General features: G+C 45.8%; 1 protein-coding gene across 3 annotated transcripts in view; it reads right to left on the bottom strand.

The window, feature by feature from the left end:
* LOC103651639 (callose synthase 7) overlaps nt 1–24,172 on the bottom strand; it is a 58,329-nt gene that overhangs the window by 5,175 nt on the left and 28,982 nt on the right. For 2 of the 3 annotated variants that reach the window (XM_020550613.3, XM_008677315.4), the window contains exons 19-36: nt 17,027–17,076; nt 16,877–16,963; nt 16,669–16,752; nt 16,427–16,509; nt 16,261–16,342; nt 16,023–16,186; nt 15,801–15,924; nt 15,604–15,704; nt 15,419–15,500; nt 15,193–15,344; nt 14,821–14,930; nt 14,584–14,706; nt 14,436–14,504; nt 14,174–14,339; nt 13,991–14,096; nt 13,408–13,530; nt 13,220–13,335; nt 13,010–13,093 (exon numbers count right to left, since the gene is read on the bottom strand). In XM_020550613.3, coding sequence (XP_020406202.1) covers nt 13,010–13,093; nt 13,220–13,335; nt 13,408–13,530; nt 13,991–14,096; nt 14,174–14,339; nt 14,436–14,504; nt 14,584–14,706; nt 14,821–14,930; nt 15,193–15,344; nt 15,419–15,500; nt 15,604–15,704; nt 15,801–15,924; nt 16,023–16,186; nt 16,261–16,342; nt 16,427–16,509; nt 16,669–16,752; nt 16,877–16,963; nt 17,027–17,076 — 1,906 coding nt within the window. The remainder of the gene's footprint in view (nt 1–13,009; nt 13,094–13,219; nt 13,336–13,407; nt 13,531–13,990; nt 14,097–14,173; nt 14,340–14,435; nt 14,505–14,583; nt 14,707–14,820; nt 14,931–15,192; nt 15,345–15,418; nt 15,501–15,603; nt 15,705–15,800; nt 15,925–16,022; nt 16,187–16,260; nt 16,343–16,426; nt 16,510–16,668; nt 16,753–16,876; nt 16,964–17,026; nt 17,077–24,172) is intronic. The other variant, XM_020550612.2, reaches the window with a different exon arrangement.

Here is a 24,172-nt window from a genome sequence, read left to right as displayed (position 1 = left end):
TATTAAATTAGTATAAAAATACAGTTTGAATAATGATATACATGGCCATATAGAACACAAGCAATCTACAATCACAAGTTATGCACACTTACATATAATTATAGATGCACAAATTAATAATTAAGCATGACATGAATACATGACACATAAAAGTTCGGGTAATTCGGGTATTCGGGTACCCGATTGTGATACCCGAATTACACGAAATAAATTCTGGTTTTGCAAGTTGCTACCCGAAATTCCCGAACAAAATTCGGGTTTCGGGTATATCGGGTTCGGGTTTCGGGTTTTTTGCCCAGCCCTACTCAACATATGACCCCTGCCTTTTGGTGGAGGTTAACGAACCAAAAGCATATGTACTGTCAGCACCCTTCGGGAAACAATAGACCTCACGAGTCATCTTGTTCCCGAAGTAAGAACTAAGCCTGATGCAAGTCATCGGCTTTTCAATCCGACAGGGTGATCATTCAATAGAGCTCTAATGCATAAGGCCATTTCAGATTGCATCTTTCTCGGCCATGACCATCCGATCAATGGATCAAAAGGTATAGAGTGGAGGTGCCCCTAGCCTGAACAGGCAAAGAGACTATGCATGTGCCATGGGTTCATCGTCGTACCATTCCACATTTGAACAGGATAATATATCGACGATGAGTAGGCAACTGGAAAGTATCATGGCATCACTGGATGAATAGGCGATGTCTGCTGCATCGCCTTTTGGGTCGTTTTGTTTTAGCGGGTGACTAGGGTTTTTTTGTTGGCTGATCGCGTAGAACGACCTTCTTGCTAGCATATTTGGAGAGGAATTGATCAAAAGTAGGGCCAGCTTTGACCAACCGATCATGTGTGTTTCGCCTCCGTGTCCCCTTTTTTGCTTTGTGTGGAGGTTGACGCCCCTGGTTATGGGCGGACTGTCCGGCTGACTAGGGCCAGCTTTGACCAACCGATCATGTGTGTTATGTGTGTTTTGCCCCCGTGTCCCCTTTTTTGCTTTGTGTGGAGGTTGACGCCCCTGGTTATGGTCGGACTGTCCGGCTGAGTCAGCCGGACCGTCTGCTTGAGCACCGAACAATCCGCGCACAGGTGCCGAACCGTCCGCGATGCTCGAGTCAGGGAGCTTAGCTCGATTGCTCAATTGAGCCTGCCCCCCGGCGTCTGCGGACTTGTTAGTCTTCCTGTTCGGAGCTTTTCAAGCAATCCCTCCTTGTAATATATTCGACATGCAAGGATCACCAATGACAATGTTTTTGCCTTTATCGGCCATTTCCGACCGAACCAAGACTTTTTGCTTGCTAGTTCTATTACATTGACAGAAAATGCTTGTGTCCACTTGCATCTCCTGAAAGATCAATCGACCCTCATTTATGGACGATTGTATTTGTCTGCGAAAAACATTACAATCATTGGTGGCATGGAAAAAAGAATCATGCCACTTGCAATAAGCATGTCTCTTTAATTCATCTAGACCATATTCTATCTGAGCATGGTGAAAAAGCAGCAGCAGTGGACCTCTTCTACAAAAATCTTATTGGGCAGGATGGACAGAGGGATGCAACAATTGACCTGGAAGCTCTTGGCCTTCCTAGACACAACCTGGCGGTCTTGGACTCCCCCTTTGCAGAACAGGAGGTCCTGGAAACCATCAGAGGTTTACCCTCGGATAAGGCCCCTGGGTCGGATGGCTTCACTGGCCTTTTTTATAAAGTGTGTTGGAACATTATAAAGGGTGATGTTATGGCAGCTGTTTCAGCTGTTTGGAGCAGGAGATTCATCAATTTCTGGAAGCTTAACACTGCCTACATTATTATGGTGCCGAAAAAAAGAAGGGGCTGAGCAAATTAAGGACTTCAGGCCAATTAGCCTCGTCTACAGCTTTGCAAAACTGATTACAAAAATCCTCGCGAACCGATTGGCACCAAGGTTGAATGAATTGGTTTCCCCGAATCAAAGTGCATTCATTAAGGGGAGGTTCATCCAAGACAACTTCATGTTAGTGCAACAGACATCAAGACTGTTTCACCAACAAAGAATGTCTCGGCTGCTCCTCAAACTTGATATCACCAAGGCCTTTGACTCAGTCTCCTGGCCCTTTTTAATTGAAGTCATGCAACAACTTGGGTTTGGACAGATCTGGAGAGACATGGTTTGTGGTCTCCTTGCTTCCTCCACTACACAAGGTATGCTAAATGGGTTTCCTGGAGAACAAATTCAGCATAGAAGAGGGCTTAGACATGGGGATCCCCTTTCCCCGATGTTATTCATATTGGTCATGGATGTCCTTGGCTATCTTTTTTCGAAGGCAGAGGAGGCAGGTTTACTACAACAGCTAGCAGAAGAGAGCTACATAGGGTCTCCATTTATGCAGACGATGTAGCCCTTTTCTTACACCCTACGACTGATGAAATCTCCATTACTTTAGATATATTGCAGCTCTTTGGCAGTGCTTCTGGTCTAAAAAATAATGCGCAAAAATCTAATGTCTACCCCATACAGTGCTCAAAGGAAACTCTATTGGAAGTCCAAAGTTTGCTACCTTGTGAAACTGCAGCTTTTCCTTGCAAGTACTTGGGTCTTCCTCTATCCTTGCACAAGCTGTCCAAGCAGCAGTTTCAGCCATATGTTGAAAGATTTGCTGACCAACTCCCTAATTGGAAAGCTGATTTGATGACCAGAGCAGGTAGGAGAATTCTAGTGCAACATGTTCTTACAGGTATGACTGTGTATCTTGCAATGGCAATTGATATACCCCATTGGGCCCTAGATGCTATTGATAAAATAAGAAAGGGCTTTCTTTGGAGAGGAAAAAAGGAAGCTAGAGGGGGGCACTGTTTGGTGGCTTGGGGCAAGGTATGTCGTCCTCTTCAGCTTGGAGGTCTGGGAATATCAAGCCTCCCAGAGCTTGGATGGGCCCTTCGGATGAGATGACTGTGGCTTCAGAAAACTGATTCTAGAAGACCTTGGACAGGGCTTCCTATTCAGGTTCCAAGTAAAGCCAGAGTTTTCTTCTCCAAGGTCCTTGTCTCTGAGGTGGGAAATGAGTCTAGTATCCTTTTCTGGTCTGATAATTGGCTGCAGGGTAAGAGCATCTCGACCATTGCCCCTAGACTATACTCTATAATCCCAAAGAAGATAACAAAAAGTAGAACAGTTCAAGAGGCCTTGTTAAACAGAAGATGGATATCTGACATTAGAGGTGGTCTTACTGTTGGGCTTTTGGCAGATTACTTAAAGCTCTGGGTTTGTCTCTCCGAAATTGAGCTGCACCCTCACATTGAAGACAGACATATCTTTAGTGTAGCCCCAGATGGAAAGTATTCGGCGAAAGCAGCTTACAAGGGTCTTTTCCTGGGATCCTGTACATTTGGCCACTACAAGAGGGTCTGGAAAACTTGGGCTCCATCAAAATATCGTTTCTTCTCTGGCTGGTGGCCCATAACAGGTGCTGGACTGCTGACAGATTGGCAAAGAGGGGGCTGACTCACAAAAGCAATTGTCCATTATGTGACCAAGAACCTGAATCTATCAACCACCTGCTGGTCTCATGTGTGTTTGCAAGGATTTTCTGGTATAATCTGCTCAGAAAGTTTGGGCTGGATAACCTTGCTCCCCAGCCGGGCCTGACATCCTTCCTGGACTGGTGGGAGACATCTTCTAAAACAGTTCAAGGAATGGTCAAGAAAGGATTGAGCTCTTTGATCTCTTTGGGGGCCTGGATGGTTTGGAATCACCGCAATATATGTGTGTTTGATGGTCAGACTCCCAGTCTCCCCTCTATCCTTCGGCAGGCTGATGACGAGAGAAGACTTTGGGAATTAGCTGGAGCCAAGGGTCTTTCCTTCTTGGCAGCTCCTTTGTCTGACGTCTGAACCCCCCTGTTTTTCATTAGTAGTTTTTTGAGTCCGGTTTCCATGGACCCTTTCATTTATGTGCGTTGCTGACCTCCGTAAGGAGTTCCTTGCTGTAACCTCTGGTCTTCTATAGACCTTTTTTCATCTTCTTAATATATTTAAGGCGCAGTGTCCCCGCGCTTTCGAGAAAAAGGAAGAATAGTATGAGTTACCTTAATGTTGTCACTTTTTACTAGCTCGTCAAATATTTTATCACATTTGGCAACATTAAAAATAAATTTAACTTCTTGCCGATTCTTTTGAATCGGCTGCAAAGAACATGCAGAAGGTTTGGCCTTCGTCGGCCGAACAAGCTCAGCGGTATATACATCTGCGGATTCATCATCTGAACTACAACGCTCCACTAGATGATTTCGATGTCTCTTTACTTCGACTTTCACATGCCAAAGCTCGCTGATGTAGCTTAGCTATTGAAAAGAACTGAGTGCCATCCAATTTCTCTCTTAAGTAGGATAGCAACCCATTAAAGGCTAGCCCTGCTAGCTCTGTCCGCGACACGGATTTGAAAGCATCGGTTTCTAGTGTCCCGGAACCTTCGGATATAATCAATAACCAATTCTTCGCGTCCCTGTCGGACTGAGGCTAAATCGGCCAACCCTAATTCATATTCCCGAAAAAAATGCTCATGAAATTTACTTTCTAAATCATTCCAGGAAGTAATGGAATTAGGAGGCAGGGCGGCGTACCATGCAAAAGTGGTACTAGTAAGGGATAAGGAAAATAAGCGAACACGAAATGCTTCCCCATCGGCCAATTCGCCTAGGTGTGCTAGGAACTGACCTACATGTTTGTGTGCTTCTCCCCCTTTCACCAGAAAACTTGGAAAACTCTGGTATCCTTGCCCCTTGTGGGTATGAGACAGTGTCAAACCGGTGATCATATGGCCTTTTTTCTCGAACACGCAGGAGAGCTGCACATCTATTATATTAGAGAGAAGAAAAGGTTTGACAAGATTGTTAGACTGCCCGTCTAGGGTTTGGGGTATTCCCCTTGTATTTACCGTCATACCCTCAGTGTAATGGGCCTGGCCCATTTACTCATTCTATTAATACTACTCCCAACCCTGCTTAGGGTCATGGGCACATATTCCAACATGGTATCAAAGAGCTAGGTTTAGGGTTTCTCTGTTTTTTTCCACCAGCAGCCACAGCCGCCGTGGGGGGTTTCCTACCTACCTCCTGCTCTACGTCGACGACATTGTGCTCACGGCATCCACCGCCGACCTTCTGCACCGCACGATCGTCGCCCTTCAGCAGGAGTTCGCGATGACGGACCTGGGGCCCCTACACCACTTCCTTGGCATCACCGCCGAGCGCCGTCCTCAGGGTCTCTTCCTCCACCAGCGCCAGTACGCCATCGACATCCTGGAGCGGGCTGGCATGTCTGACTGCAAGCCCTGCTCCACGCCTGTCGACACTCAGGCGAAGCTCTCTGAGGACGACGGGCCTCCGGTCGCCGACGCGACGTCATACCGGAGCCTCACCGGCGCGCTTCAGTACCTCACGTTCTCCAGGCCCGACATCGCTTACGCCGTCCAGCAGGTGTGCCTGCATATGCACACTCCGCGGGAGCCCCATCTCACTGCCCTCAAGCGGATTCTGCGCTACCTCCGCGGCTCCCTCGACTACGGCCTCCTACTCCGCCCATCCCCGACGTCGGAGCTCGTGGTCTACACCGACGCTGACTGGGCTGGCTGTCCCGACACGCGCCGGTCCACCTCCGGTTACGCCGTGTTCCTGGGCGCCAACCTCGTCTCCTGGGCCGCCAAGCGGCAGCCCGTCGTCTCTCGCTCCAGCGCTGAGGCCGAGTACCGTGCCGTGGCCAACGGTGTGGCAGAGGCCTCCTGGCTACGTCAGCTCCTCCACGAGCTCCACAGTCCCCTCCAGCGCGCCACCCTCGTCTACTGCGACAACGTCAGTGCGGTCTACCTCTCCACCAACCCTGTGCAGCATCAGCGCACGAAGCACGTAGAGATCGACCTGCACTTCGTCCGCGAGCGTGTCGCTGCCGGTGACGTTCGGGTTCTCAGCGTCCCCACCACGCTGCAGTTCGCCGACATCTTCACTAAGGGGTTACCGTCGAGTGTCTTTTTAGACTTTCGATCCAGTCTCAACATCTGTACAGGATAGAGTTGTGACTGCGGGGGGTGTTAGACTGTCCGTCTAGGGTTTGGGGTATTCCCCTTGTATTTACCGTCATACCCTCAGTGTAATGGGCCTGGCCCATTTACTCATTCTATTAATACTACTCCCAACCCTGCTTAGGGTCATGGGCACATATTCCAACAAAGATGAGGACCTTGCTAAGCAAGATCATCACCCACACCACACCGAAACTGAACCCGAAACTGGAACGAAGATTACATCTTAACAGGAGAACTCGACCCAACCGATCATATGGCTTTTGATATGATTGCCCTACTCTGGCTACACTAACTCCAATCCTATCTCGAAATAGTTCAACCATCTCTTCCCTGATTTTCTCCATTGCACCCGGTGGCAGGCCACCAGAGCCTGGGCTGTGGGGCTCATTCAGACAGGTATTGTTATGCCGACCTTGCCAAGGCCGATCGAGAACGTTGATCGGACTGTGATTATATGGTGAGTTGTGGTTTAAATATGTAGGGGGAGGAACGTACTGTTGCTGTTGTGGTGTCCAGTACATTGGTGTATAGTGTCCAACAGTAGGTTCTGCGTATGCGTATCCTGACGGTCCGATGCGATGCCGAACTGTCCGATGGTAAATCCGGACTGTTCGATTGTGTTTGCAACTATTGGGGCGCCACGTGGTGGTCCTGGTGCAGCCCTAAGCTGTCCGACAGGTAAAGCCGGACGGTCCGCGTAAGGACTGGACTGTCCGGGCCAAGGCACAGACGACTCGACCGTGTACAGGGGCGCCGATCTGCCAAGCAGGGACGACGATGGTGGTATTTGCGTTGGATATGAGTTCATCGACATACCATATAATGGATGGGGCTACGAATCCCCATTTGTTGCCGATGTATTAGACATAGAAATCCTGTTACTAGTTTCAAATGATGGAAAACTAAGAGCAATAGATTTCTCCAACGAACGTTTTAATTTTCTAATTGATTTTTCTAACCCACCAATCTGTTGTTTCATTTGATTCTGCTGCTGATCTACATACTGTTTAATAGATTCGGTGTCGGCGGGTTTACTTACGTTGGGGATTTAAAGCGAGAAGATAGAAGAGATGCGACATTGGTCTCTCCATGTTTGACAATCTTCTGGTGGCGATCCACCATGAATTGTGACAGAAATTTCTCCTTCGCTTGACGCATGTAGCCTTCGTATTGCTGCTGCTCATCGGCCGATAGGCTTTCAACAACCAGCTTTAGGATATTGTTTGGGGAGATATCGGTGTGATCTTTAGAACCAACCATCTGAGGGCCTAATTTTTAGTAGATCTAGACACATGTCCCCAGCGGAGCCGCCCAACAGTGTGTTGGTGACGATCTGGGCACCAAACACCGAGAGATATACCACCTGGCGGTGCTCTCTGTGGAGGCGCAGACGGTCCGCGACTCTTCTACGTACGCCCGGACGGTCCACACCTGGGGCTCAGAAGGTCCGTGATGGCGCAGAGGGTCGTCTTCTTCGCAGCAGACCTAGATCTCACCTCCCGGGAGGGACCCTACCGAGGAGAGATCCTAGGATGTGTCTTGGAGTCGCCAGGCCATACAAGACGCCTCTAGTTGACATAGAGCCGAAGAGATGTGAAGATTTGAGGTAGAGGAAGGCTAAACTAGGGCTACTCCTAATGCATAAGGTAAAAATGATAAGTACAATTGATTGGATCGATTGTGAGGGGTTCAATCGGTCGTACCCCTTCATCTATGTAAAGGGTGGAGGTCTGGACCCGTTACAAGTCGGTTCTCGAGTTAATCCAGTAGGTTTTGCTAACAAATCCCGCTAGAAATCCAGAACACTAACTGATTCTGCGCACGCGCGGACCGTCCGTGTCGCCACCGCGGACTGTCCGGCCCCAGGGGTAACAGTACGCCAGGCCCAATTCAGTGCTCAACACCTACCCTAATCAGGTTAGGGGTTTTCCTATCCAACATGGCATAGCCTCCAATCATGTCTTCCTCCACCATCTCCGGTGTCTCCCTCCTCACGCCATTCATGAGCCCCTGCCTCAACGTCTCTACAGTCCACTCCACTTTGGTGGTTGCCCACGCCACTGCCAAGGCCACCATAGGCGCTGGCCGGGACCGCGAACGTGTTGCGGCCCTCGCCTGGGAGCACGAGCGCACAGCGGCTGATGCCCTCGCTTCCCAGCTGGCTGAGGCTGAGCGACACCTCCTCGGCTCCTCTGTCGCTTAGCCTACTCCGGCAGCCCCAGTGCCACCACCTCCCTCAGAGTTTGCGGTCGCGGTCATCGCAACATCCACGCTCAAGCGAAGAGTTTCTAGAACATCTGGTCGCTCGTCTCCATTGTCCTCGACCCCGCATCTAGTCACTACATCCGCTGGCGCGACCAGGTGCTCCTGACTTTTCAGTGTTATGCCCACGACGACCACGTCCTCAACGACACCATTCCACACCTAATCTCTTTCTGCCACCAGTCTCTTCAGGATCTCGGCATGCCCGTCTCCGACCGCATGCTTGTCCTCAACCTTCTACGCGGTCTCAGTTGACGCTACAACCACCTGAAGGCCTTCATCAAGCGCTCTGTGCGCTTCCCCTCCTTCCACGATGTCTGCAATGAGCTACTTCTCGAGGCGCTCACCCTAGACATTGAGTCCCCCGTGTCCGCCACGGCTCTATACGACGCGTCCTCCGCCAGCTAGCCCCCTCGCCCTTCGTTACCAAGGGGGCACCTTCATGCCCTCCTGCCTTCACCCCTCCTCCCGACGTTCCTCGTTCGGCTCCAAGTTCCGAAGGCGGTCGCGGACCTCGCAAGGGCGGCCGCAGCGGCGGCGGCCCTCACTGTGGTGGTTCTCTCGGGCGCGGCGGTCCCGCGTGGCCGTCCTTTTTTTTTCTCGAACGCGCAGGAGAGTTGTGCATCATTATATTAAGAAGAAAAAGAAGGTCCAAAGTAGACAAAATACAGGAACAAAGAGGAACACCAAACGGTGGCCAAAAACAGTAAATAAACTACACAACAACCTCCATAGGCGGCAGACTGCTAAAGGACTCTCCCCACTAAATCCCAGGAATGGGAGCCGTTGGGGAAGAAAGACTCTTGGCCCCTGCCATCTCACACAACTCCAATTCCTCCTCAGCTTTCCTAATGGCCGAAGCAACAACAGGAATGAGCATCTCACAAGCGCAGTCGTTCCTGTGGTTCCGAAGTGTCCAGAACCCCAGGATGATAAGGGAATTGAGCCCTTCCGCAGCAATGCCCTGCAACTGATCAGTGGCCTTCCACCAATCCATAGTGCTCCTATCGCCAGGCTGAGGAGTGAGGCCCTGCAGGTTGACCTGCCCGAGCCATCCGTACCAGAATTGTCTAGAAAAAACATACCCCGCCAGCAAGTGATCAATATCTTCAAATTCTTGATCACAAAGAGGGCAACATTCAGGGTGTGGGAGTCCTCATTTCTGCAGCCTATCAGCAGTCCAACATCTTTTGTGAGCCACAAGCCACATAAAAAATTTACATTTCGGAGGAGCCCACGAATGCCAAATTCTGTCACAAGGCTCAAACTGAGTAGATCCCACAAAGAGGCTCTCATAGGCAGCCTTGGCTGAATATTTACCATTGGTTGCCGTCCTTCTACAACACGTGGATCGGGACCATCTCCATGTGGCCGGGTCCGACACGGGTGTTTCCTCACCGTGCATCCCTCTGTCGGCTTTGCTAGTCACGCCTCACTATGGTGCCCCTCCATCTATGGTGCCCCTCCATCTATAATGCCCCCTCTTCAGCAACAGTTGTCGCTTCCGCCTCTCCTTTTCCTCCCAAAGACTCTGACCTCGCCCACTTGGTCTCTATGGGACAGTGGTTGGGATTAGCAGTCTCTTGTCGGCTCGTTCAGCATCATGGCATTGACACCCCGCCCACGACACCAGATTGGGTGGCGGACTCCGATGCCTCCTCCCATACCACTCCTGATGCCAACACGTTATCTCAATCCCATCCCCCTTACCCATCTTTTCCCTCCTCTATCATTGCGTGGAACAGTTCCACTCTCCCGGCTACCTCAGTAGGTGACTCGATTCTCTTGGGACCGTTCCATCTCAAAAACATTCTTGTTGCTCCCAACATCATCTAGAATCTTCTTTTTGTTCGTTACCACCGACAACTCTTGTTCTATGGAGTCTGACCTTTTTGGTTTAACTATGAAGGACCTGCCTACCAAGGTCCTTCTCGCTCGATATGGGGCCACTGTACACTCTTTGGCTACACGCATCCTCCACCACCACCTCCTCCATGCATGCCTTGGCTACCACCACTTCATCCACCATCTGACATAGTCGCCTCGAACATCCTGGGTCCGATGTCATATGTAGGTTGTCTAGCAGCTATGTCATCTCTTGTAGCAGGGGCCATTTTGATAGTCTGTGCTATGTTTGTCAGTTAGACCGCCATGCTCGTCTCCCTTTCTCCGGTTCCTCTTCCCGGGCTGCTCAAGCTTTTGATCTTAAACACCGTGATATGTGGACATCACCTATTTTCAGCCTCTCGGGGTATAAATATTACTTGTTGATTCTAGATGATTTCCGCACTTTCTTTGGACTTTCCCACTGCGTTTGAAATCTGACACTTTCACCACTCTCTTGCACTTCTTTGCTTAGGTCTCCACCTAGTTCGACCACCCTATTTGTGCTCTCCAGTGTGAAAATGATCACAAGTTCGATGACTCCTCCTGCTCCTTCATCCATTCTCATGGTGTTCAGCTGCGACTCTCGTACCCCTACACCACCCCTCAGAATGGTCGGGCCGAATCCATGATTCACATTACCACCAACATGTTGTGTTGCTTACTCTTACAGGTCTCTGCCCGACAACTACTGGGTGGAGGCGCTCAAGTCTCAACATTGCCACCTATCTACTCAAGTGTCTTCCCTCCAAGGTGGATAGTCATCCCACTCCTTTCTTCGCCCTGTTCGGCACCACCCCTCCTATACGCACATCCGCGTCTATGGTCGTGCCTCCTATCCTAACACCTTTGCCAGTGCTCCCCACAAACGTGCACACTGACCCACTCGTATTTTTCACGGGTACTCTTCTGATCACAAGGGGTATCGGTGCCTCGATCTCCTCACCCACCGTGTCATCACCTCTCTTCATGTAGTTTTTTATGGTCTTAAAATAGGCGCCACAAGCCTGATACAGTCGCATCGCCTCCTAGGCAAAGTCAGACATGTCGTTGTTAATCCTTCAACGCGACGACGACACTGTTTACCTCTTGCTCTACGTCGATGACATCGTGCTTATGGCATCCAGTGCCACCCTTCTACAATACACGATCGCCTATTCGCCTCCCTGCAGCGCGAGTTCGCAATGGACTTGAGCCCTCTCCACCACTTCCTCGGGGTCGCCATGGAACGTAGCCCCAAGTGACTCTTCCTTCATCAACGCTAGTACAACATCGATATTCTCGAGTGGGTTGGCATTAGGGCTGGAAAATAAGCTCGAGGCTCGCGAGCCGGCTCGAGCTCGGAGCGGCTCGCGAGCCTCGAGCGAGCCGAGCCGAGCCTGCCTTTTGGGCTCGTTCCCGTAGCGAGCCGAGCCGGCTTGCGAGCTGTGTCAAATTTCTTAATATGTAGAATAATGATGGATATTGGCTAATTTTATAGATTGTCAGTTTGTTGCTTAGCGTTTCATGATAGATATATGACAATTAATAATTTAGATTCCTCATAATAATGAATGATATCTATATATTTCATATTTATATACTAATAATTCACTATATAATGCAATTATATAATATCAGGGTGTGGCTCGCGAGCCGAGCCGGCTCACGAGCCGCCTTTGAGCCGAGCCTGGTTCCTCAGCTCGTGAAAGCATCGAGCCGAGCCGAGCTCGGTCAGGCACCGAGCTGCACCGAGCCGAGCTCGGCTCTTTTCCATCCCTAGTTGGCATGTCAGACCGCAAGCACTACTTCATGTCGGTTGACACCCATGCGAAGGTCTCCGACGACGATGGCGCCCTAGTCGGCGACGCGATAACCTATTGGAGTCTCACCAGGGCTCTCCAATACCTCACCTTCACCCGGCCCAACATCGCGTACACAGTCTAACAAGTGTGCCTTCACATGCACACCCAACGAAAGCCACACCTCACCGTCGTGAATCAGATTCTTCGCTACCTCCACTTCACCCTCGACTAAAGCCTTCTTCGACCCTCTCTGACTTCTGAGCTGCCTGGTTGTCTACACCGGCGCTGATTAGGCTGGTTGCCTCGACACATGCTGGTCCACCTCTAGCTAACTGTGTTCTTGGACGCCAATCTCGTCTCCTGGTCCTCGATGCGACAGCTAGTCGTCTCCCGCTCCAGCGTTGTGGCCAACAGTGCGGCCGAGGCTTCCTGGCTCCTTTAGCTACTCTAGGAGCTTTATAGTCTCTCGTGTGCGCCATCCTTCGTCTACTGCAACAATGTTAGCGCGGTTTACCTATCCACCAATCTCGTGCAGCACCAGCGCACGAAGCACGTGGAGATCAACCTTCACTTCGTCCACGGACATGTCGTTGTCGGTGATGTTCATGTCCTCCGTGTCCCGACCACTTCGTAGTTCGCCGACATGTTTACCAAGGGTATCCCATCCACGGTATTCTCAAAGTTTCGGTCTAGTCTCAACATCTGTACATGCTAGAGTTGTGATTGTGGGGGTGTTAGATTATTGTGTGCTTAGTCTTAATGTAATGGGCCTTGGCCCAGCCCATGTACTATTATTATATATATGTTAAGCCTAATCAGGGTCAAGATTTTTCCTCTCCCAACACATAATCTATTCATAAAAGCTGAGTAAATATCAGCAAATCTTAAATCTTTATGGGCAGCATGGGAATGTTCAGCAGGTATGAGTTCCTTGTCAAGCAAAAAGATTACAATCCATGACTACATTGTAACAACTAAGAGTTATACAAGATGAAAGTTTGTTAAATTTTAAAAGAGAGGAGCTATACTTAAGAGGGTTGGCAAGAACACGTTGTCCAATAGTGACGAAGCTGGTCTCCTGGCTGGACATAAACCAGGCGAGGGATGAAACACTACATGTCAGGTGACACCAGAATTACGTAAGCATTAGACCACAAATTTAGTTAGTAAAAAAATCTGTACGGAAAAATGAAGGCTCATAAAGTTAGTTAAATTGGTAGGAAATAGAAAAAAACAACCTTCCTGTAAATATATGCTCCCGAACACCCAATATGGTGGGCTCTGACTTTCCATGTGTAAGAAGGAACTCTTCCAAGAGATTTCTCATTTTAAATGCTTCCTCTAGATAGTTATCCTACAGAGCAGAAAAATGTAAAAAGTCTGCAGACTTAAAAGTTAAAACTTATTGCATAACTGATTAGAGTACCTGGTTCATGTCAATTGCTTGAAGTGCTTCTCCTCTAGTGAAGATTATGGCATGATTTTGATTATTAGGCTTGCCTTCTCCAACTTCTGTTGGTTTACCAGGGAGCCTTATCCGGTAGATTTCCTGTGACAACAAAAATTGATTCTAATACACCAGCAGCACTAATCAGTCTAATACAATCATGTTCTCTGGCTAATGTTATTCATGGTCTACATTCTGTTGCATGCATCTTTTAAGTTGAAGGATACTTCACGTACTGAGCAGTGATGAAGGATATCAATCAATTGTTATTTCCCTGTAATACTTTTTTTCTCAAATATGCAGGATAGATGAGCATCTTTGCAATAAGAAATGTACATATGAGTACTACAACACAATACCACCACCACCACACACAAAGGCACGCGCACACACGAACACACAAACATGGATAATCAAGTTATGATCTTAGTATAGTTACATGGCCTACTGGTCCAACATGTGCTAGGAACCTAGTCAAAGCTAAATGTAAAAATGAATTGTAGTTACGGATATGAACAGAAGGAAGGTAAAGATTTAAGTTCATGCAACATAAACTCAGTACCTCATCATCACCTTTCACAAGAACAGAGTAATACTGTTTCTCTATTTTACCATTTCGTAATTGTACTTCTTTCTCATCGATGTAAGCAATGCGCAATGCTGGATACCTGTATTTTTTGCATATGAAACTGAGAAAACCCACAAAATATAATTCAAACAGGCAAAAAAATGGTCAGGAACTTACGTCAACATGAGGTTTAAGATATTCTCGTAGAGACCTCTTTCTCGGGAATCCTTGGATGTCTTATGCACGCCATAAAGTTGACAGGAGACAACATAAGTGAATTTAATATCAGCAATGGCCTTGGACCTTGCAGCTTTAGCTGTATCCAAATCAGCTAGGCCATAACCTGGTAATTCAATTCATCACAGCATTACCAATGGATACTGTTTTCAATTGCATCCACATAAATAAAAATGCACATGCTCAGAGGACTCTGGCTAACCTTGGTCATTTATCATATCTTCATAGCATTGTAGTTCAAGAGCTCGTCTATAGTACATCATTCCTCTCACTATACAAGACAAGTTAGAATAAGGTAAGTACAGAATACACAGTTTGGTAGGTCAATAAAGGATAGGACAACATATTACCAGTTCTGGCAAGTGTTTGACCACGGTAAGATGCCCATAAACGGATGTCATCCATGCGCCCTTTTATCGACACTTCATTATTTGATTCAACTCCAATACGTTCTAGGAAGTTATTCCATTCATCTAGTGGGTGTGGCAAGAATTAGCTATTAAATTTAGCCTGAGTCCTCAGTAATACTTTCAGCTAAGTATATAGCAACCTAATGAATTTTGTTTCAGAAACAGTCACCAATTCACCTGGATAGATCTTTTGTAGGTAGAACAAAATTGAGATACCATCTTCATTTTTTCTATTCAGGTCATGTGATGAATACAGTACTTCTTCGTTGTAGTATGGTGTCAGAACACTGAACATGGAAGCTTGTTAGAATGTGATGCATCTCAAAATAGTTGTGTAAGGGAAAAGCATGAAAGAAACAACATTTCTGCATAGGATATATACTTCTGATTTTTTTTCTTATGAAACACAAATTTCAATATATTCAATTCTGAAACAAAAATATCTTTTTGAAAAGACCCAAAGGTGTAATAACAGTACAAGTTTGCAGTGTACATATGCATATCGGTTATACTACTAAAATAAAAGCCCAGGGATAATAATATACACACCTAAATGAAATCATATCATGCACGCGTGGTGCTCTTGGCATTTTCATAAAAAGCGAGTTTGCAAAGAAGGTGATCCTACGGCGAGCATCCAAGTTTATTGGAACATCCATTGCAGAATCCTTCATAGTCAACAATAAGTGCAGCCGGACAAACTGAAACCAAAACACACTATTCAGTACGACAGAAATATTAGCATCAATTTTTAGAAAGCAGTGTAATTGCAGACCTTCTCCCTCCAATAATCTTCCTTTATCATATTCATATTTAGGTTCATGAATCTTTGATTTCTCTCATCCTCATCTTTGAAACTGCTTCCACAATTTCCCATACAAGTAAATATCACATTTTAAGAGGAATGGTCTTACCCAAACTGTTAAAACCAATAACCATATAAATCATCATAAATTTTACCTCTGTCCATCTTTCATGAAATCACGTGTCGTAATTTCCATAAAGTCTTGCAGGGCATTAACAATTTTCCTCTCTCCAACATCATTAATAGGTTCACTTTTCTGCAAATGTAAGACAGTAAGCAAAAACATAACAGTAAAGACAAACCGCATACCGAAATTAATGGAAAATATAGCACTAATAATGTTACCACGTACCAGGAGCTGCAACAATCTAGCCAATGTAGAACTTACTTTGCCGATTTCTGCCATTTCGAAGTCTTCCAAGAAAGTTTTTTTTATCATGCTATAAGTCACTTTTTTATCAATATCATTGACAATACTGCAATTTTATACCAAAATGTGCATGTCAACACCATCTGAGAAATTCAATTAACAAGTTAGTTAATTCAATCGAAATTAGTTGATTTGTATTTTTACTTCTGATCATTAGTGTCTAGCAGAAGGCTATTGAGTATAATCATCAAGGATTTGTAGCATTCTATAACTGCATCATATCTGTCTCCATCAAGTTTGATTTTCTCAATAAGCTCATGCTCATCCCCTTCTTTGGAATTCATGGCCATATGAACAGCTGCGGGTACCTGGTAAATCCAAAGTCCATAAGTTTCCTAGTTTACATATTTGGTCATTTTTGTGAGGTATGATAATTATTCACCTTGCTAGCAAGGAGGAAAGGTGGCCACTGAATGATGGATAAATTGCTTGAATATGACGGAGCCATCAACATGTCCTTCTCTCTGACATAACAAAAACATATTTTGTTTAACCTTAAGGTGAATAATATACTGGTTCGACAAACTGTAAACTTTTAGGGTTCCAACCTATCACTAATGAAGTCTTCCTCTCTTAAGGAATTGATGAATGAATTCCAAACACGAAAGAAGCTTCTGTGCTCAAATGCTTGCTAGCGGTTAAGAATGACACAGTTAGTCAAATACAAACAACTGGTTGCAACTTTGCGTTCTTCAAGTGAAAATAAGGCATCTGCTTGTTCAGCAACTCGAGGCATTGGCTAATAACAATTAAAAACAGTGAAAAGAAAAGTATTTGTTCAGTATGAAACCTCTCGCTGTTTTATCGCATTGCATTGACTGAAAGCTTCTGGAATTGATTTGAATCTGGCCCTCAACATGCCAAGGGTTCGTATCTACATTAAAAGCAAATGTAAGATCTAGTAAGTGGTAGCAAAAAATTCATAAATACTGGTTCCTGCCCAAGAAAAAAAATATGACCTTACATACTGTAAATACATCACAAATGAGACAACTTACTTCACCCACATGACTTAGGGCACCTGAAACACCTCCAAAGACAGTGGAGAAAATGGCATACCATATTTGTGTGTCCATGAAGTAAACCTACAAGTAACAGGGGTATGACTAATGGAACGCCAACAGGAATCTTGTAATTTATTTAAATACCATGACAATCGGTGCCCATATGGTAATGACAACACCAAGGTTGCGTGGCACTGCAAAAGTAGAGAAAATATTAAAAATACAAACTACACATTTCTATCATGGTTACATAATAGCCTCCAATCTCCTACAGTCCTAACTCCTAAAAAGACAAAAGTTTAAGACAAGGAAAAGGAAATCGGGGCTACTGAACATAAAAAACAAGAAGTATAGAGGAGTTTTAAAAATATATATAATAAATATCAGAAAATTCAAGTCTAAATTCAGAAATTTTGCAGACAATATCATGATGCTTTATTCATTCTAGAATTGTATAACCGATCTCCCCTTCCCCTTCTCCCTAGTGAGGCTCCGCCCCCTCCCCATTCCGCGGCGAGCTCCCCCTCCCCCTCTGTCGATCTGCTCTCTGCCTCTTTATTCTCTTCTCTCCCCCATCTCCCTTTTTAGGAGTTATTCAGTTCAGTTAGTCCATTTCCCTTTGTAGGTCAGTGATGGAGAGCGCAGGCTCTGCTCCCGCTGGCTCTGTGCTTGTGGATGCAAACACTGACCCTATGGCAGAAGTTGCAGCACTAATGGATAAGGCAAGAGAGAGGATAAAGCTTAGTTTTACATCACAAAACAAGCAAGCTTTGCTAAAAAGAATCTTGAGTATTGTTGAGCGTCGATGAGTGTCGCAAATGGACCATCCATTGTATGGTGCTGCATTGTATTTGAATCCGGGAAAATTCTTTGCAATTAAGAACAAAGGAGATGATAGATATGTTGCAGAGCTAAGAAGCTGCTCTAATGATGTGCTTGCAAGAATGGGACCAGATGATGCTATTCGGTCTAAGATTGATGAATTTGCAATGCATTATGAGGACCAACGTGGTCCTATCCTCTCAAACAATTTGGCACTTGCAAGCATTGAAACAAAAAGCCCTCGTAAGTCAGGGTCTTAACTCCCTTATCATCTTGGGTGCTTGGGCGATTTGGAATCACCGGAACAAATGTGTCTTTGATGGTTGGAATTCAAATATAACGCTAATCCTTAATTGGGCAAAAGAAGAGATGCATCGATGGGAAATTGCGGGGGGGCAAAAGGCATTTCTTACCTGGCAGCCCCCTTAGCTGAGCCCTAAGGGCTTTCCTGGCAGTGTGTGTGTTTTTTTTCCTAGATGGATTCCTTCCTATATGCGTGTTTCTGGCCCCCGTGAGGGGTCTTTTGTATTGGGCCTTCCTTTAGACCCTGGTTTCTTTTTTCTTCTTAATATAATGAGGCGCAGTTCTCCTGCGCGTTTTCGATAAAAAAAAGTCTATGTGCTTTTGTTAATTTCAGCATGCTACATGTTTCAATCTCCCTAATATGTATGTGTCACGTGACATGTTATTATAGTTGAATGGTGGTGTTCGTATGGTGGTCGTGCCTTCGAATTGCAAAGGTTTGTAAAGCGTGTGGTTAGTCTATGTGCTTCATCATCCGGTTGTGAGAGGAGTTGGAGTACCTTTGAATTTGTGAGTATAAGTTGACTTGTGTTCATAAAGTAAGCGAAAGGGCCTCTAGCTGAGTTGGTTAGGTGGTCTGAGTAGCACTCCTCAGGTCCTGGGTTCGACTCCCCGTGGGAGCGAATTTCAGGCTGTGGTTAAAAAAATCCCCTCGTCTGTCCCACGCCAAAGCACAGGTCTAAGACTCAGCCCCGGTCGTGGTCGTTCTCACAAGGGCTTCGATGCCGCTGTGTATGGGTGGGGCAGGGGTTCGGGGGTTTTCTTGACCTGTGTGAGAAGGTCTTCTTCTTAATACAATGCCCGGGGGCTGTCTTACCCCCCGCAGGTCAAGTTTTTTGTTCATAAAGTAATCTTCATGTATGGCATGGCTACCATTTACTTTTCTCAACTTTTAGATGCACACAAAAAGGAGGAACCGATTGCTACACAAAAGGCTAAATGACTTAGTCTTTGTATCATACAACCGGAAGATGCAAAGTAGGTTCCAAAAGAGTAGGGAGACAGGTGGTACAAGTTATGACCCATTAGTGCTTGAGGATTTTGATTAGGACAATGAGTGGGTACACTCATCGGTTGTACACGCTGGTAGGGATGATGATGAGCATAACTTGGCATGGGAACAAGTTGATGATGCCATCATTGTTTTCAAATCGTCCGACTAATCGCGATTAGTCGCAATTAGTCGGGCTGATCGGTACTCAATGCTCGATAAGGGGGGTCAATTCGATCAGGTGATCTGATCGTCCATATCGTCCAACTAGTCGGCGATATGTAGTGATTAGTCGTCCGGTTAGCGATTAGTCATCCGGTTAGCGATCAGTCGTGTTAATTACTCAAGTTCAGACTTCAGTTCATAGTTTCAGACTTCAGTTAAGACTTTAGACTTCAGTTGTATGATGATCTCATATAGGTGTTGCCTTCTTGGTCATGGCCTAGTAAGTTGTAGAATTATAGTTTCATAGTTTCATATAGACTTGTTGCTGGAGATGTACTGCTGTTTTGGACTATTCAAGTATTCATACTGCTGTTTTGGACTATTTATACTGCTGCCTATACTTGTGCTTCTCCTGAGCAAGTCTTTATACTATATAAGTATATATCTATATATAGTATTACATATGTCCGGAAAATACATAGGATGACCAGGGGACGATTAGGGTCGATCAGGGGCGACTAATCACCCTGATCGTCGCCTAATCACGACTAATCGTCCGATCACCCAATGGCATCGATGAGTTTGATGATAACTTTTGAGATTGAGGCTTGAGAGAGGAGAGTGTCATCTACTCTACTAGACTACTACTACTATTATCTATTACTTATGTTGAACTTTATGTCTATGATGTTGGTTTGTGTTGAACTTGCACTCCTATTTTTTTTCGAACACGCAGGAGAGTTGTGTATCATTGAATTAAGAAGGGTCTAAAATTAGACCAAATACAAACAATAACAGAAAAAGGAAGTTTGCGGGGGCCAAACATCTTGCCCTTATTACAGCTCCCATTCCAGGGGTCATGTAGGGCTCTAGTAGAGAGTTTAGTAGCAAGCTTCATAAGGGAAGAATGTTGTTTGAGTCTAGGCTGTGGGGGCAGGATGGCCTTGTTTATTTTCTTTCTTCTCCTTTTTCTTCTTTATTACTTGCACTCCTATTTGCTACTATAATACTATTATCCCTATCTATTTGAGACTATATTCCTATATATTCTGTTTTATTGCCTATTTTTTATATATTAGTAAGGCGTCGCCTCGCCTTATGCCTTATCGCTTAAAAGGTGAAAAGGGGGTCGCTCATCTTACCTCGCCTTACCGCCTTAACAACTATGCTTCTTGGAGATAGGCAGTCCCAAATACGTACATGGAAAATCAGCCTTAATACAAGATAGAACCAACTCTGCAGCCTCTGCCTGCTCATGATCACATTGAATAGGAATGCCACAACTTTTCTGCTGGTTAGAGTGCAAGCCTAAGGCTTCCCCAAATTTACTGAGAATAGCTCTAGACAACGGTAGATCACCATCAGACGACTTGAGAAAAAGGACGACATCATCCGCATAAAGAGAGAGCCGCTGAATAGAAGGCCCAATGGAGAGGGATTGAAGAAGTCCTAGATCACTAGCCTTACGAAGCAGGCTATTGAGGACATCCATGACAAAGATAAAAAGCATAGGCGAAAGGGGTCACCTTGTCGGAGACCTCTTGTGAATAATCTTCTTACTAGGCTGGCCATTAAGAACAACCCGAGTAGAAGCAGTACCAAGAAGGTTGGAGACCAGGTTACACCAAGAGGTTCCAAAACCAAGATGACGAAAAACTTCCAACAGAAATGACCATGCAACAGAATCAAAGGCCTTAGATACATCCAATTTGAAGAAGAGGCTAGCAACCTTCTTCTTATGGAGATGCTTAATAGTTTGCTGCACCATAAGATAATTATCATGAATACAACTCCCTCGAATGAAAGCATTCTGATTGGCAACCACTAAAATGTCAAGATGGGGAGAAAGCCTCTTAGCCAGGACCTTCATGATTAGTTTAGCAAAACTATGTATAAGGCTGATTGGTCAATAGTCTTTAGTATCAATATAGCTTCATCCTTCTTATGAATCAAAGTGCGATATGCCGAGTTCAGCAGCCACAACTTTCTTGCATCATCATGATGCAAAGTAATGATAGCAGCCATAAAATCAGCCTTGATAATAGGCCAGCAAGTTTTGTAGAACATGCCCGCGGAGCACGATCTGGAGGCAGATCCTTAATAGTGTCCCAGGCCTCATCCTCCGTGATAGGGACATCTAGTGCTGAAAGATCAACCCCAAGTCTATGGAAAAATTCCATGTTCAGAGAGTGTGTCCTCTGTAAAGGGAATCCTACCAGGCCATTGAATTTCAAACATAAAATCTTGCTTCTCATCCTGAATAGTGATAACTGACCTTCCTTAATCAGTTTAGCAACAAAATTCTTTCGTTTCCTAAATCCAGCAACCCTGTGAGAGAGGTGTTGGCATCACCATCTTTGAGGTATTTAATACGAGAATGCAGTCTAGCAATAGTTCTTTAGAGGGACACCAACACCAAACAACACCTCTTGGCTTCTCTCCGCAACCATTCTTCCTCATTATTGAGTTGCCTAGAATCACAAGCGATCTCCAATCTATGTAGAATCTCCTTGTCTATCCTCAGCTGGGTTTTGACGTGACCAACCTGCTTTTGACCCATAGATTGGAGACATCGGGCTAGGTGATGGATATTTGTTCTAAAAGACATACCACAGGAACTGGTGCATTCCATGAGCAGGTCATAGTATCAAGGAACACTGGGAGTTTCGGCCGAAAATTCTCAAAAATAAATCTTTTTTTGCACCGAGAACCTTCAGAGATACTTAAAAGAAGAGGACAGTGATCCGAGGTTTCCGAGGCCAAGCTTTTTTTTTCTTTTTTTCTCGAATACGCAGGAGGGCTGCTTATCATTATATTAAAGTAGAGGGAAAAGGCCTAGGACAATCGGAACACAACACAAAAAAAGAACACATCAGACGCACACACAAAAAAACACACCAAACACACACAACACAAACACATACCAATCACACGACACACCACCACCCCAGCCTACCAAGAGGCTACAAGACTTTCCTTTCTCTAACCGGGGTCAAAAAGGGAGCGCATGCTCCTGGCTCCAGCAGAAAACCACTGTCTCATCTCATCTTTGAATCCATCCTCTAAGGTAGAAAGGCAGGGTCGAGCTCCGTAAAAAACACACCTGTTTCTCTGTTTCCAAAGACTCCAAGCCCCAAGGATTATCATACTATTAAACCCCTTACTTCTGCTTTTAGGAATCCTAGTTGAAGCATTTCTCCACCATTCAGAAAAATTTGAATCTCTTCTCTTAGGACCCACAAAAGAGAGACCAATTGGAGTTAAAATATTATGCCAAAACTGTCTTGCGAAGACGCGATTAGATAGAATATGTTGCACAGTTTCATCTTCTTGATCACATAGAACACAATTTTCAGGATGATTGAGCCCCCTTTTTTGAGTCTGTCGGCTGTCCAACATTTGTGGAGCATACAATCCGGATATAGTGCTTCTCAATCTGAGGTGCAAATAACTCTGTCCAACTTGACAAGAGTGGGAGATCTTCTTTCATTGGACCAAGTATACCTTCTCCCCACTAACAGAATGTCTTTGAGATCAAGGTCATTAACAAATCGACGAAAAGACCCAACATAGCTCTATTAATGTTGATATTGTTTTTATCCTCAGCTGAAAGGATCATATTGAAATCATGTAACCATCCAAGGCTCGGGACATAGAATCCTGACCTCTCTCAGTCCATTTAGAAACTTATTCTTTCTTCATCCGATTGAGGGCTATAAACCCCAGTAAACCACCAACTGTAGTCCCTCGCGGTATCTTTAACTTTGACTGTAACAAAATGGAGCATGACCCTCTAGATATTCTGGATCGTACTGGGATGACTGACTGGAGGCCCTATTCCACCCTGGTTGATACTCAGGCCAAGCTCTCCTCTGCTGTTGGTGCCCCTGTCGATGACCCCTCTACCTTCCGAAGCTTGGCTAGCGCCCTACTGTACCTCACTTTCACTCGGCTAGATATCTCCTATGTTGTTCAACGGGTGTGCCTTCATATGCATGATCCCCGAGAGCCGCACCTCGCCGTTGTCATGCGGATTCTTCGCTACCTTTGCGGTGCCCTCGACTTCGGTCTTCTTTTCTGGCGATCTTCGTCGATCGAGCTTGTTGTCTACACCGATGTTGATTGGGCTGGCTACTCGAACACGCAACACTCCACGGCAGGCTACGTTGTCTTCCTGAGAAGCAACCTTGTCTCTTGGTCTTCCAAGAGGCAGCCCGTTGTCTCCCGCTCGAGTGCTAAGACTGAGTATCGCGCCATGGCCAACGGTGTGGCTGAGGCGTCCTGGCTGCGCCAACTTCTCCTGGAGCTCCACCAGCTACTTCACCGAAGCACTCTTGTCTATTGCAACAACGTCAGTGTGGTGTACCTCTCCACCATCCCCCACTAGCGCACGAAGCATGTTGAGATTGACCTCCACTTCGTCCGTGAGCACGTCGTTGTCGATGATGTCTGTGTCCTCCACGTTCTGACGACTTCACAGTTTCCTGACATCTTCACCAAGGGGCTTCTCTTCGGTCCAGTCTTAACGTCTGCAGTGGCTAGAGTTTCGACCACAAGGGGTGTTAGAGTTATTTTGCCCCTTGGGGGCTCTATGTAACTAGACCTATGGGTTGTTGGATCAATTCTATTGAATCACTTTTACTCCAATTCTCCCAATCCGATTCAGATAATCTCCAAGAGTCTTGAAGCAAAAATGGTGGCCCAAGCCTTACACAAGAGAAGATGGGTATCAGAGATTGAGGGGGCTTTGACAGTAGATGTCTTAATGAAGAATTTGCAAATCTGGGACATGGTTGATGATATTAGTCTTCACTCGGACATCCCTGATCATCACCAGTGGCAGCTTACTGGATTGATTCTTATTCTAGCCATTATATGGCGTTTTTTACTAGGACCATCAAATTTGCACCCTGGAGGCGGCTTTGGAAATCTTGGGGGCCCTCCGCTGCAATTTTCGTCATCTGGTTGGCAATGAAGAACCGTCGTTGGACAACTGATTGACTTGTGGT

This window comes from Zea mays, chromosome 3, assembly GCF_902167145.1.
Source record: "Zea mays cultivar B73 chromosome 3, Zm-B73-REFERENCE-NAM-5.0, whole genome shotgun sequence".
NCBI classification, from domain to species: domain Eukaryota; kingdom Viridiplantae; phylum Streptophyta; class Magnoliopsida; order Poales; family Poaceae; genus Zea; species Zea mays.
The sequence above is the reverse complement of the archived record's forward strand: the minus strand, read 5'-3'. Positions and strand labels throughout refer to the sequence as shown.